The sequence below is a fragment of the Protopterus annectens genome, chromosome 2.part2 (genome assembly GCF_019279795.1).
Source record: "Protopterus annectens isolate FY-2018-M chromosome 2.part2, PAN1.0, whole genome shotgun sequence".
NCBI classification, from domain to species: domain Eukaryota; kingdom Metazoa; phylum Chordata; order Ceratodontiformes; family Protopteridae; genus Protopterus; species Protopterus annectens.
In genome coordinates, this window is record NC_056730.1 from 503,488,409 (window position 1) to 503,502,230 (window position 13,822).

The 13,822-nt window shown below is 42.9% G+C and overlaps 1 protein-coding gene across 1 annotated transcript in view; it reads left to right on the top strand.

The window, feature by feature from the left end:
- Nucleotides 1-2,364: 2,364 nt before the first annotated feature.
- Nucleotides 2,365-13,822, top strand: part of LOC122795963 (proteinase-activated receptor 1-like) — a 120,977-nt gene continuing 109,519 nt past the window's right edge. Inside the window, exon 1 of the mRNA XM_044064444.1 lies at nt 2,365-2,683. Within this exon, the coding sequence (XP_043920379.1) occupies nt 2,365-2,683 (319 nt within the window). The remainder of the gene's footprint in view (nt 2,684-13,822) is intronic.

Below are 13,822 nucleotides of genomic sequence, written 5' to 3' on the forward strand. Positions count from 1 at the left end.
GTGATTGTGAGGTGGAGTTCAGGGAAGAGTTAAGGCAGGCACTGGGTGGCAGTGATGATTTACCAAATATCTGGATAAGTACAGCAGAGCTAGTAAGGAAGATGGCTAGAAAGCTGCTTGCTGTGACATGTGGATGGAGGAAGGAGTACAAGGACACCTGGTGGTGGACTGAGGAAGTACAGGACAGTATACAGAGAAAGAGGTTGGGGATGAAGGAGTGGGACTGTCGGAGAGATGAGTAAAATAGACAAGAGTATAAGAAGATGAGGTGCATGGCAAAGAGAGAGGTGGCAAAGGCGAAGGATGAGGCATATGATGACTTGTATGACAGGTTGGGCACTAAGGAGGGATGACAGGACTTGTACTGGTTGGCTAGATAGAGGGACTGAGCTTGGAAAGATGTGCAGCAGATAAGGGTGATAAAGGATAATGAGGGAAACGTACTCACAAGTGAGGAGAGTGTGTTGAGCAAATGGACAGAGGAGTTTGAGAGGCTGATGAGTAAAGAGAATGAGAGAGAGAGGGTTGGATGATGTTGGTATGGTAAATCAGGAAGTGCAATGGCTTACCAAGGAGGGAGTAAGGATAGCTATGAAGAGGATGAATACTGGAAAGCCTGTTGGTCTACATGACATACCTGTGGTAGCATGGAAGTGTTTATGGGAACTGGCAGTGGTGTTTTTCACTAGATTGTTTAATGATATCTTGGAAAGTTAGAGGTTGCATGTGGAGTGGAGAGAAAGTGTTTGTGTACCATTTTAAGAATAAGGTTGATGTGCAGAGCTGTAGTAACTACAAAGGGATAACATTAATCAGTCACAGCATGAAGTCATGGAAAAGAGTAGTGGAAGCTATGTTAAGCAGGGAGGTGATGAGTAGTGGTCAGCAGTATGTTGTCATGCCAGGTAAGAGCATTACAGATGCGATGTTTGCTCTGAGAGTGTTGGTATAGTAGTACAGAGAAGGTCAGGAGTTGTTTTGTGTCCTTCTGGATGTAGAGAAAGCATATGACAGGGTGCCTAGAGAGCAGTTGTGGTATTGTATGAGGAAGTTATGAGTGGTAGCGATATATGTAAGACCATACCTCTCAACCTGGAAACATCAAAAATCTGGACAAGGCCCATGAAAAATAGGTACAAATCAGTATGCTGATTAACATAAAATTAGCATACATAATCATGTAACCCCACCCACTTCAATGGAATTATGGGATACCAACTTTCAAACGCAAACTGAACAGACAACCAAAATATGGCACTAGAGTCCCCCTGCAGTCATTCCAATGTCCCATTACCTGGCTATTTCACCCCATTTACCATAAACACTAATGTGCATACTGCTTTACTTCTACATTGATTATTTGGATTTTATTTTTACATTTTATAGCACAATGCACAAACACTACTAGATATCTGCTAAACAAAGCAATACTGTCTCACAATGAAAATAAACATAGCATTAAAACTTATCTGCCCTTGAAACTCACATTCATTGAAACATTGAAAATTTGAAACCTACACCACATCCAAAGAAAATGCATCTGGTCAGTGGTGGATAAAGATTACCTTTGGGCTGTTTTCAAATCATAGCCATAGGCCCCTTGCACACAAAACAAGAAACATACATGGGTTCTTTGATATACCTTCCCGACTTTTCTTCCCCTGAAGCTCTCAGCTCCTTGTATAATCCACTCAACATTCAACTGTATCTCTCAACTTTGCAGCACAAGAAATCCAAATTTTATTTGGGGGGGACAAAAGCCCAAAAACCAGGGACACATTTTAAACATTGCTTATATAATTTTGGAAAGTTGCTAGAATAAAATGTTGTGTTGCCACTATGCATTTCACTGCCAAGTCTTGGGCTCAGGACCCTGTGCAGTACAGTCAGAGCAAAATACCATACAAAATAAGGCGAGTTATACTTCCACTTCGATGTCCAACTCAAAAAACTAAAAGCAAACTTGTTTTGTTTTTGGAACGAGATACATCATCTAATTGTAGTTGCTTTGTTCATACTGATTTAGACTGTGAGACGACTTCGGAAAATGCCATTGTGACTGTTATTGAAAATGATGGTGTTTCTTCTGCTAGTAATACTAATTCAGTTTGTAAAAATTTAAATGTTGTTAATCTTTCTGGTTTGTGTTTGTCTGATGACATGTTTAGGGTTTTGTTAAAAGGCACCAAGTTTATACCCACACAGTTACCTTCACTAGCGGACTTAGTTGTGGATGTTAAAAGATTTGTCCGCAAATTGAATTTAAGTGTATACTTCTCTGAATGACAGAAACATCTAACTGAATGTAATATCTTATCAGATGATGAATTGTTAAATTTGAGCATATATGACTATGATGATTTGATGTTAGATGAATGTGAAGATAGAAATTATGTGTCTGATTTTTCTGAAGAGGCCAATGTTCGTGTGGAAGAAAATTTTTGGGGGGGCTATGGGCACATTGATGTCCCTTGTTTTTCAGGTGATAGTAATTTTATTCCTCCAAAATGTTCGCTGGCTATAAATGCATTTGAGCATGTTGTTTGTTCTAAACTCGAAAGAGCATATAAAGATTTTTGTAAACAAAATAAGGCATTCAACTTAAACAAATGTGAATGGTTGGCCCTAAAAGAGTTGAGAACAAAATTGGATAAAGTAACCATTAAGTCAGCTGATAAAGGGGGTAATTGATAAATATAAAAGTATTGTGAATACCTTGTTGGGAGAGGACATCTATGTAAAACTGAATAATAACCCTCTGAAACAGTATTCTGAAGAGTTGAGTGAACTATTAGAAAAGGGAGAAAGGTTAGGCTTCTTTAGCAATAAAGATGTTAAAAAACTAACAGTTAAGGAACCTCGTCACCCATACATTTATATTATTCCAAAAATTCATAAAAGCATGACTAATCCACCAGGAAGGCCCATCATCTCTGGTATCGGCTCTTATGTAGAAAGAGTGAACAAATTTTTGGATTTTCATCTTAAAAAATATCTTCCCAAAGTTTGTTCCCATGTAAGAAATACCCAAGCTGTGTGTTTAGCATTACGTGGGGTAGAGTGGAAGGAAGATTATTATCGGGCAACGGTTGATGTTTCATCTTTATATACACTAATATCAATATAAGATGGGGTTTAGAAGCCATGCAGCAGATGATGGGTGAGGGACCACGCACTATGTTTTTGTTATGTTTGTTGGAGTTTAGTTTGACACATAATTATTTTATGTGGAAGAAAGATTTCTTCTTACAAATAAAGGGGGCTGCTATGGGTGCAGCTTTTGCACCCACTTATGCAGTAATATATATGGGAGAGTTTGAAAAAGAATTTATGTTTCAGAGTTCTTTCTTTTTGAGTAATGTCATCTTTTATAGACGTTACATTGATTATCTCATTTTTGTTTGTAAGGGTGAGGTGTCCTTATTTGAACAGTTCATGAAAATTTTGAATCAGAACACACATGGATTAAGGTTTATAGCACAAAGTTCCTTATACAGCACATCATTTTTGGATGTAGAGTTCTATGTAGGGAAAGACAACTCAATACAATATAAACCTTTTAGGAAACCAACAGCGGTAAACAACTTTTTGCATGCAAGTAGTATGCATCCTCCCAATTTGATTTAGGCATTGCCTGAAGGGGAATTTAAGAGGATTTTAAGAAATACCTCGGACATAGATTTATGGGAAGAAGCCTGTGATGACATTTTCAACAGACTCATATCCAGAGAGTGTGAGAGTACTACACTTTTAGATATAAAAAATAGGTTGTGTAGAACTCATACATCAGGGAGGAGTGTATATCACAATGACAGTTGTCATTCGGTGATTGCATCTACACAAGAAAAGATATTTTTTGTATCTAGGTTTTCTGAATTTTCAAATGTAGTTGAAAAAATCATTAGAGAATTGTGGCATGTTGCATGTGATGATCTAAGTGTTGGTCATCTGTTTCCAAGGCATATTACTTTCTCATATAACAGGTATTACAATTTAAAAGAGCTGTTAAATTGAAAATTGGAACTTTCTACTAACATAAATGTTGGCATGCACTGTTGCGGCTGCTGTTTGGTTTGTGACAATGTATAAAATATGCACGGGATGAAAATAAATGGGAAGAAATATTTAGCATTTGAAAAGTTTGATTGCATGTCATCAGGAGTGGTATACATTTTGGGGTGTGATTGTATCACGCCGTTATGGTACATCGGACAGACCACCAGGAATGTTAAGGTGCGTATTTTGGAGCATTTAGGGGATATTAGGAGGGGAAACATGGAGGGCGGCCACGGTGGTGCAGTGGTTAGCATTGCCGCCTCACAGCAAGAGGTACTCCGGTTCGATCCTCGGCTGGGGTGCCTTCTGTGCGGAGTCTGCATGTCCTCCCTGTGGTCGCGTGGGTTTCCTCCGGGTGCTCTGGTTTCATCCCAAAGACATGCTGCAGGTGGATTGGACACTCTAAATTGACCCTAGGTGTGCGTATGTGTGTGCCTTCTGTGGAAGGTTGGGCACCGGGCTGGCAACTCGACACTGTAAAATTCCACTGCCAATCAATGTGCAGGCATGGTGATCCGCTGTGGCGACCCCTAACCGGGAAAAAGCCAAAAGAAGAAGGAGGGGAAACATGGACAGTCCCGTAGCCACTCATTTTATTAATATACATAATGGTAGCATAGAGGGTTTTGCATTTAGTGTATTGACTAGACCTCATTTTTATGCAGGAAATTTTAAAACTGCATTAAATAGGTTAGAGCATAGAATGATTTTGGGGTACCATACACTATTTCCCATGGGGATGAATTTAGATAGTGGGTATATATAACATATAGTTGTGGTGTAAGTTTTGAATCATAATGATATTTGATTGTATTTAAAAAAAAATTTTGTATTTCTATGTTATACATATTTATTTATTTATTTATTTTTGTGTACAGTTTAGTATTTAATATAAGAAATGTTTATATTGTATTGAATAAGTTAGAAAAAGTAACATGAATCATTATGTAATTTATATACTCTTTCATAGAGTCAGCTTATTTAAAAAAGTATATAAAATGTATTATCTTATATATAGTGCTTTATTGAATGTATTGAATGGCATTTTAAGTGCAATTATAGGGTTAATAAGATAATGAAACAATTAATTGTTTGATTGATAAGTATATAAAAAGAGAACGGGCAGGATTCACGAAGGCTTACACGGAGTTTAAGAGTAGTGTAAGCCTCCGTGTAAGCCTCCCGATCCAGGAACAGCCCAAACCTCTGTGTAAGAGACAGCTAAAACGTCTCTTACATGGACTGGGCGTGGAAATGCTCAATACCTCATTTGCAGCTCAAAGATATGCAAATGAGGTATTTGAGCGATCCACGAAGCCCAAAGCAGTCCGTGTAATGGACGTTTTAGCTGCAGAAATGTACTCAGCTGACAACTGAGTACATTTCTGCAAAATTGACAACAGAGCTATGTCAGCTCCAAATAAAGGGTGCATATGTGTTATCTAGCATGCCAATGGCCAAATATGTGGCCATTGGCATTAAAAAGTGTTGCAAAATTCTTTAAAATAACTTTTTTTTTTCGTGGGATTTTCATGTTTAACTGCAGCGCACACCCGCGCAAATGGGGTGCGCTGCTCAAAATTGAAAACCGAAGCTTATAAGCCCACAATTGTGGGCTTTATGTATTATATGGAATGACAAAGCAGGGACTAGCAGACCAAAAACAATATGGCCACCGTGTAGTGGTTGCCAAGGGGGGGAAGCTCCGTGTAAGAGATGTAACTAAGCATTACTAGGCAATCCTATGTAAATGAGGGTTACAATACTGAATCACACTGCCACATAGGTAATGAGCACTTTCTGAGTAGTGTAAGAGTTACAGAAGGGGGAGGAATAGAGTAAGAAGTAGGTGACATCACGGGGGGGACTGATAGAAATAAATGTATCACATTGGAGGGCAGTGTAACATGACAGATGACAGACAGACATCAGGGAGAGAGGTGTGTCCCAACAGAACACTAGGAAAGTCAAGAAATAGACGGTGCACACTATCCCTACACTCAAACATTCTTGATATATGTGCATGCGCGCGTGTGCACGCGTGTAAGGCAGGTTCAACATGTGGGAGCGTGTTGCAAACCATTTACAACGGTTTGCGCGGGCGTGCACGTGTGTAAGGCAGTGTGCACGCGTTTTACCATGAATCAGCCAAGTCCACACCGTGTAAGTATTGTGCGCGCGTTTAAGCAACTGTGAGCGTGCTTAAGCTGGTGTGCACATTGCTCCCCCTGAGGAAACAGAGAGGAAACAGGAAACAACCAGACTACAAGGAAGCTGCCAGAGGATACTGCTGGAGTTAATTGGTGGAAACAATTGGAAACAGGCAATTACACAGGCAGACTAGAAGCCCAACCCAGCACTTAAAACACTGCAAACAGCAGTGCAGGGTGTTTCTCTCAAGAGATACTGCAAGAAAGGAGTAAGCTATCAGAATTGAAAACTGAAAAAAGCTGAACTCAGAGCAGAAATGCTAGGGGCTGCCATAGCTGTTATAATCAGGCATAGGCGAATTGCTGAGGGTGGTGACAATGCAGATGCTGACAGACAACCCAGAGTGAGGAGAAGGAGGAGAGTATACAGGCCCAGGGTCTGCTACCATGGGTTACATGAGCTGGAGATAGTAGAGCGCTACAGAGTGGACAGAGACCTTCTGCAGCAAATTGTTGAGCTGTGCAGGCCACGTCTCACACACAGAACCAACAGAGAGGAACCCATCCCAGTGGAAACCAAGGTATGTGTTGGCCTAAGAATACTAGCAACAGGTACGTTCCAGAGACCAACTGGTGATATGATGGGGATATCACAGGCATAAGCCTCCAGGGTACTGCACCAGTTCCTGGATGCCATGTCAGCACATGTCGGTGATCGTGTATATTTCCCCAATGCCCATGAGGTTGTGGCCAGCAATATGCGTCTCTTCCAGCAAATAGCGGGATACCCTGAGGTACTGGGTGCAATAGACTGCACGCACATACGCATCAAAGCACCAGCCGGTGAGCGGGGTAGAGCCTATATTATCCGCAAGGGATTCCCCTCCATCAACTGCCAGGTCATGTGTGATGCCCAGGGCATAATAATGAATGTGTGTGCTGGCTGCCCTGGGAGCTACCACAATTCCCACATCTGGCATCTGACGCAGCTGTACCAATCATTTGCCAGTGGGGACTTCCCACACGGACACCTAGTGGGGGATGCAAGTTATGCACTTGAGCCGTGGCTGATGACACCCATCAGAAATGCACACACACCTGAACAGGAACTCCATAATGAGGCACACGCACAAACACGTAATGTCATAGAGCATGTGTTTGGGCTGCTCAAGTCATGGTTCCGGTGTCTGGACACATCTGGTGGAGCCTTGCAGTACACACCAACTACATGTACCCAAATGATCATGATATGTGCTATGCTACATAATATGATCCTGTGGAAACAGCTGCAGCAGGACCAGCATAGGGCTGGGCCAAACATACCCCCACCATTGCCAAGGCCACCACAGGCAGAGGGTGACTCGGAGGAGGAACAACCTGACCTTGCCCCAGTAGGCAGAAGGAGGCGTGCCCAGTATGACCTGGCCTTGGCAAAGAGGCAACGCATAGCACATACACTGGCTCAGTAGGAACACTGGGACTGATACCCCCTCCGACTCACTCATATAGTAACAGGGATGTCTAACATGACACAACCTGCTTCCAAACATGTACAGGGAGTGTAGTATGTGCATCCGAAAGAGGCAGCCCTGCAGCACCACCTGAGGCATGAATGCCATGTGTTAAGTAATGTAACACCATGTACCATATGCACACCTGAGGACCCTGACTAACATCCACCCTCACCAATCATAAACCACAAAAACACGAACCCACCTTCATAGGTACCACAAGGGATAGGAACCTAGATGTAATGCTACCCAATGCCAGAAGTATAAACAACAAGATGTGTGCAGTGTAAACGCACACAGTATAGAGAATGTAGATATCAGTGCTGTAATAGAAAACTGGGTCAAAGCCCACATTATCACCCTAACACTACCAGGTCACACCCCATACAGTGATGTACAGCTGCAAAAACATGTAACAAGCTACAAAATGAGGGTGACTAGCAATAAATGTCATGGATAACCACACCCCCATGTTGGTACCACAACAAGAAGCAGCATGGATTAGCCATGGTCAAATACCAATGGCTAAAACTGCCTACTACTATATAGCTTGCTGCAGACCACTGTCCTAATAGCAGGAACTGCACCAGGCCTATGTTGGAATACAGGAAGATATCAAGCCCCCCAAACCACATTATATTGCTTGACTGAAAATACCTACACATACACCATAGTTTCATAGTTTCATAGTTTACTACTAGGCTATCTGCCCTAGTGCATTTATAAGCCTAGCCATAGTGATGTGGCTATTGCCACCCCTTATAGTGGTAATAAGTGTACAGAATAGATTCTGAATATTGTGCCTCTGACTTAGTAGTGACACATTATGACCGCCTTACGTAATCGAATAACTTGACTGTGCCTCTGTCTAGTAGTGACACAGGGAGGACCCCTGGGGTAAACCTACAATCTCACATCCACTTGTCCAGATTTCTCTTGAAGAGAGTCAGTGAGGGACTCTGTCCAACATGAACTGGGATTCTTTGCTAGAGTGTGAGAAGCCTCTGAGTTATGACTCTGTCCCTCCAGCATGTCCTATACATGTATGTGCTGAGGTTCAAATCTGTAGCTCTCATGGTTCTGGTGGATTTGGATTGCTTGCAGTGGAGCATGTCCACCAAATCCTGATTGGACATGGTCTTGTATGTCAGGCATAGGTCACCTGTAAGTAGGCGGTATGCTACTGAATAAAGCTGGATTTCCTTTAGTCTGGAAGCATATGACATGTGTTGTAGACCCTTGATCTTCTTGGTAAGGTACTTTTGGGGTCTCTCCAGCTGTTGCAAGTGCTGGATGAGGTACATACCAAATGGGGCTTTGTATTCAATCATGGGCCTAATAAGGGAGAAGTATAGTGGTACAATGACCTCCTTTGATCTGGATGGAAAACCCTTCATGATAAGGTGGGCAAGATAGAAAGTCTTTCTAACCACTTTGGCAACATGGGTGTCAAATGAGACGTCACTATCTACATGTGTCCCCAGGTGTCTGATTTGTTTTCTGTGCTCAGTGGGTTGCTGTCTATGTATTGATTTGTGGGTACTTTGTTCCTCCCAAAGGGGATGACTACACATCAGTTGCATTCAGTTTCAGGCCATGATTCCGGCACCAGCTATCTGTCTTTGTGACGGCATTTTGTAGGATGTGTGTGCCGGCTGATGTATTCACTATGGTGCCTAGGTTGCAGTCATCTGCAAACGTTGTCAGCCACAACCCTCCTATCTTTGCTTTCACATCTGAAAAGTAAATGCCAAATAAGAGGGGTCCCAGGACAGATCCTTGTGGGACACCACTTGTGACTGGCTTTGAATCTGACAAGGCACCTGCAATGTCGACTTTATGGGTTCTGTGTCTTAGCCATTTTGCAACCTATCCTGTGACATATGGTTTTATATTTCAGCTGTTGAGCTTGTCTATGATGCCTGAGTGGGGTATTGTGTCAAAGGCCTTAGCCAAGTGCAGGTAGGCTGTGTGGACCGCGTAGCCCTCATCAATGGCCCTACTGACAGTTTCAAAATAGTCAACTAGGTGCAAAAGGCAGGATCTGCCCTGTACAAAGCTGAACTGGGTGGGATCAAGGGTCTGTAGGTCACCAATGTCTCTGTTTAATAGCTCCATAATGACTCTTTCCATAGCTTTGCAGACAAGGCTGGTTAAGCTTGTGTGGTGGTAGTTCCCAGGGTCTGTGGAGGCATCTCCTTTGTGGAGTGGGACCACTGTTGCTGTACGCCAGTGTTCAGGTACATATCCTGTAGCAAGGCTAAGGTTAAATAGCATTTGTATATACTGGTTTAGCTCCTTCTGGAGTTCACATAGCACGCAACTGGGGATACCATCAGGTCCCATTGATGCTGTGTTCTTGTCTTTGCTGAGTGCGGCTCTCACATGGACATCTGAGATGACAGTGAGGTTACATTCAGCTGTGATAACTATCTTCTTTTGGGGGTGAGGGAGGGAAAATTGCACTGAACCTGTCTGCCAGAATGTTGCCAATATCTGTCAGGTCACTGAAATATATGTTGTTGTGTACCAACTCTGAGCATATCTGAGGGTTCCCACCCAGGTTTCTGACATAACTGAAGAAGGCATTGTGGTTATCTTTATTGTCTTTGGTGATTTATGTCTCAAAGTTGACCTTGGATGTCTTTATGAGAGAATGTAGCTTTTTACTAGTGCTGATCACAGCTGCCTTCCCTTTAGGAGATGTAGCTCTGTCTTGCATTAGTATCCTTCATCTGTTATACAGTTTGTTTATGGCTGGGGTCCATCAGACAGGCCACTTTCCCTTGGTGGAGAGGGTCTTGGTTTTATTTGTGATTGCATGGTCCATGCTTTCTTGGAGATGTCTGTAGAAAGCGTCTGCGAAGGAGTCACCATTGTGTGTTGCGGTTTCCACTGGCCCAGTGGGCTTAAAGGATACCATCCCAGTCTGAAGAAGTGTGAAGTCAGCTTTTGAGATGTTTGTCACTATACTCTTCGTATACTACCACCGACACAAGTGTAGACAATTTCTCAGAATCCATCAAACAAAATGGACATGCAAAATGTAACACTTCCACAAGAGGTGTAAGCATACTGGATGTGATAATCAGAAATATGTGTACTGGATGTCAAGATGAGAAGTGTATCCCTCACTGGTAAGACCAGACCATAGAGTAATCACACTGTAGTTACACATCCCGACCCCAGTCCCTGGCCACATTACCACAGTGAAACACATGTATAAAGCATAGCTTGCACCCCTACAAACCAATGTGGAATCCATGAAAGGCCCTGTGCAAGTCCAGAATATGGGACACACTGCAGAACATGTTATACAGGCATACCATGAACACAGCCAAGAGTGCTTGGAGTCTGCAATCACAAATAACAACAAGACACAATGCCATACACCCAGGCATCTGGCATGCTGGACTCCAGCAATTACTAAACCATTGAAGAGAATGAGGAAGCTACCACATGATAGATCAAACATAAAAGTGAAGTAATCAGTGATCACTAGTATGGCAATAAAATGTGTCCACACATACAATCCACTAAGGCCAGGCAAAACAAGTAGAATCTGTGAATCCAGTGGCAATGTGACACCTGTCCCAAGTACACACACAACAACAACTCACCCCAATAAATACAAATATATGTGATAGACGCAACCAGGTAGCCAAACCAGAGCCTGAGCACCCCAAATCAGTACTGTCAAAACTAGTCAGGAGGACAAGGTAACCACATACACCACAAACCCAGTCCCACATAGACCTACAACGACTGTAAACCAAACACATAAACACAAAAACATTCCCAGAGGCCCTAATTACAAACACACAACACCAACACAAGCCTCCAAAGCAGACACCCAATAAAACAACCTCCAGACATAGCACATGTAACACATAGTACACAAAGCTGGTGTGCCAAACAGTCACAGGACAGAAGGAGAAACAACATGCCTGATACAGTTGTAATAGGTGACTCCATAGTGAGACATGCTGCTGTTCCAGGGATGGCTTGCACCTGTTACCCATGAGTGTCTGGATATTGCCTAAGGCTTTTGCAACCTACAGAGATCCTTTCGTAGGCAAGGCCGAAAAGACCAACCCACCACCATAGAAAACAAAACTGGAAAGAAACAGAAGGGTAATGCTGATCAATGCCAGATGTGTAAACCTCAATATGCATGCTCCTGAGGCCCTCCCCAGTATGGAGAACATTGATGTCTGTCCAGTGATAGAAACCTGCTGCAAGCCTCATGACAGCACACCAGCACTACCAGGTAATACCACATATCATGTGTTATGGCCACAAAACCTGTAACAAAACATAAAAGGAGGGTGAGTATCCATATTCAGCACAGACACCTATACGTCCAGTTAACTGACAATGCTTATGTCATTGCAGTCCACCCATGTGCAACTAACCATAGGCAAGACTGCTGTACAGTCTGTAGCATGCTACAGACCACACTCTCACACACAGGAACCCCACCCCACTGTCCTGAAGACAGTGGACAGTATGAATGTACCACCAAATACAAAACAAGGTACACACAAATCACCACATAGGTGGTAAATCATTATGTGTGGAAGGAGTAATCAGGGACCTAGTGACACAAGTGGACAGTCACCTGTTATGTGACAGTCACATCGCCAATTTGTCTAGGAAGACTGTCTATATTGGACACTGTATCATGAAAGGATTCACATCTACGTCAACAAAGGTCATTGTGCCCCTATACTGTTCCCTTATCAGACCATATTGTAGTACAATGCCTCATTTTGGATGTACATTACCTGGCACCTGCAGCAGTTAGAAAGACCTCAAAGGTACCTCACCAAGAGTCAGAAAGGGTCTCAAATATATCTCATATGCTGCCTGGCTGTAGACACCACAGCTGAATGCAGTCACATACTGCCTACACAGAGGCATTGTATGTCTGTTGTACAAGTCCATGTCCAACACAGAAGTAATGGACATGCTCCACCCCAGAAAACTCAAAGCCATCGGAGCTGTGTGAGTCAGAGATGTCAACCTTAACACATAATCAAATAGGATGTGCTGGAGGGACAGATACCTAACCCTGAGTCTCTCCACACCCTGGAACAGAATACCACTACATGTTAGGCAGACCCCTCACTGACACTCTTATAGGTTCATAGGTTCATAGATTCATACTAGGCTATCTGCCCAAGGGCATTTATAAGCCTAGCCCAGAGTTTTGTGGCTTTCGCCACCCCTTTAGTTTGAAGGATACTATGCCCATTATTTTGCTGTGCCTCTGTCAAGCAGTGACACTGAGGTAATCCCTGGGGTATACCTGCGATCTCCCATCCATTGGTCAAGATTTCTCCTGAACAAAGCCAGCAAGGTGCTCTGCCTCACATGTACCGGGATTTTGTTCCACAGCATAGGGAGTCTCTGGGTGATGAATCTGTCCCTCCAGCACGTCCTATTAATAACCGTGTTAAGGTTTAAGTCTCTTGCCCTTGTAGTTCTGATGGATTTAGATTTTTTGAGGTGAAGCATGTTCATTAATTCCGGGTTGGACATGGCCTTGTATGTCAGGCACAGGTCACCTCTGAGCAAACGATAAGCGACTGAATAGAGCTGGAGTTCCTTCAGTCAGGCAGCATAAGACATATTTCTGAGACCTTTAATCCTTTTGGTGAGGAACTTTTGGGGCCTTTCCAATTGCTGCAGGTGTCAGGTCAGATACATTCCGAATGGGGCATTGTACTCAATCATTGGTCTGATGAGTGATGAGTACAGGGGAACGATGACCTCCCTTGATCTAGATGTGAATCCCTTCATGATCAGGTGTGCAATGTAGAAGGTCTTCCTAACTACTTTGGCAACGTGAGTGTCAAATGAAAGGTTACTGTCAACCTGGGTCCCCAGATCCCTGATAACCTCTTCTGTGCTTAGTGGATTGCCACCTATATGTTAGCTGGGGTAACCTTGTTTTTCCCGAAGGGTATGACTATGCATTTTTTGGCATTTAACTTTAGGCCATGGCTCTGGCACCAGTTATCCGTTTCTATAAGACCATTCTGAAGGATATCTGTGTCAGATGTGTTTTCGACTATGGCGCCCAGTTTGCAGTCATCTGCA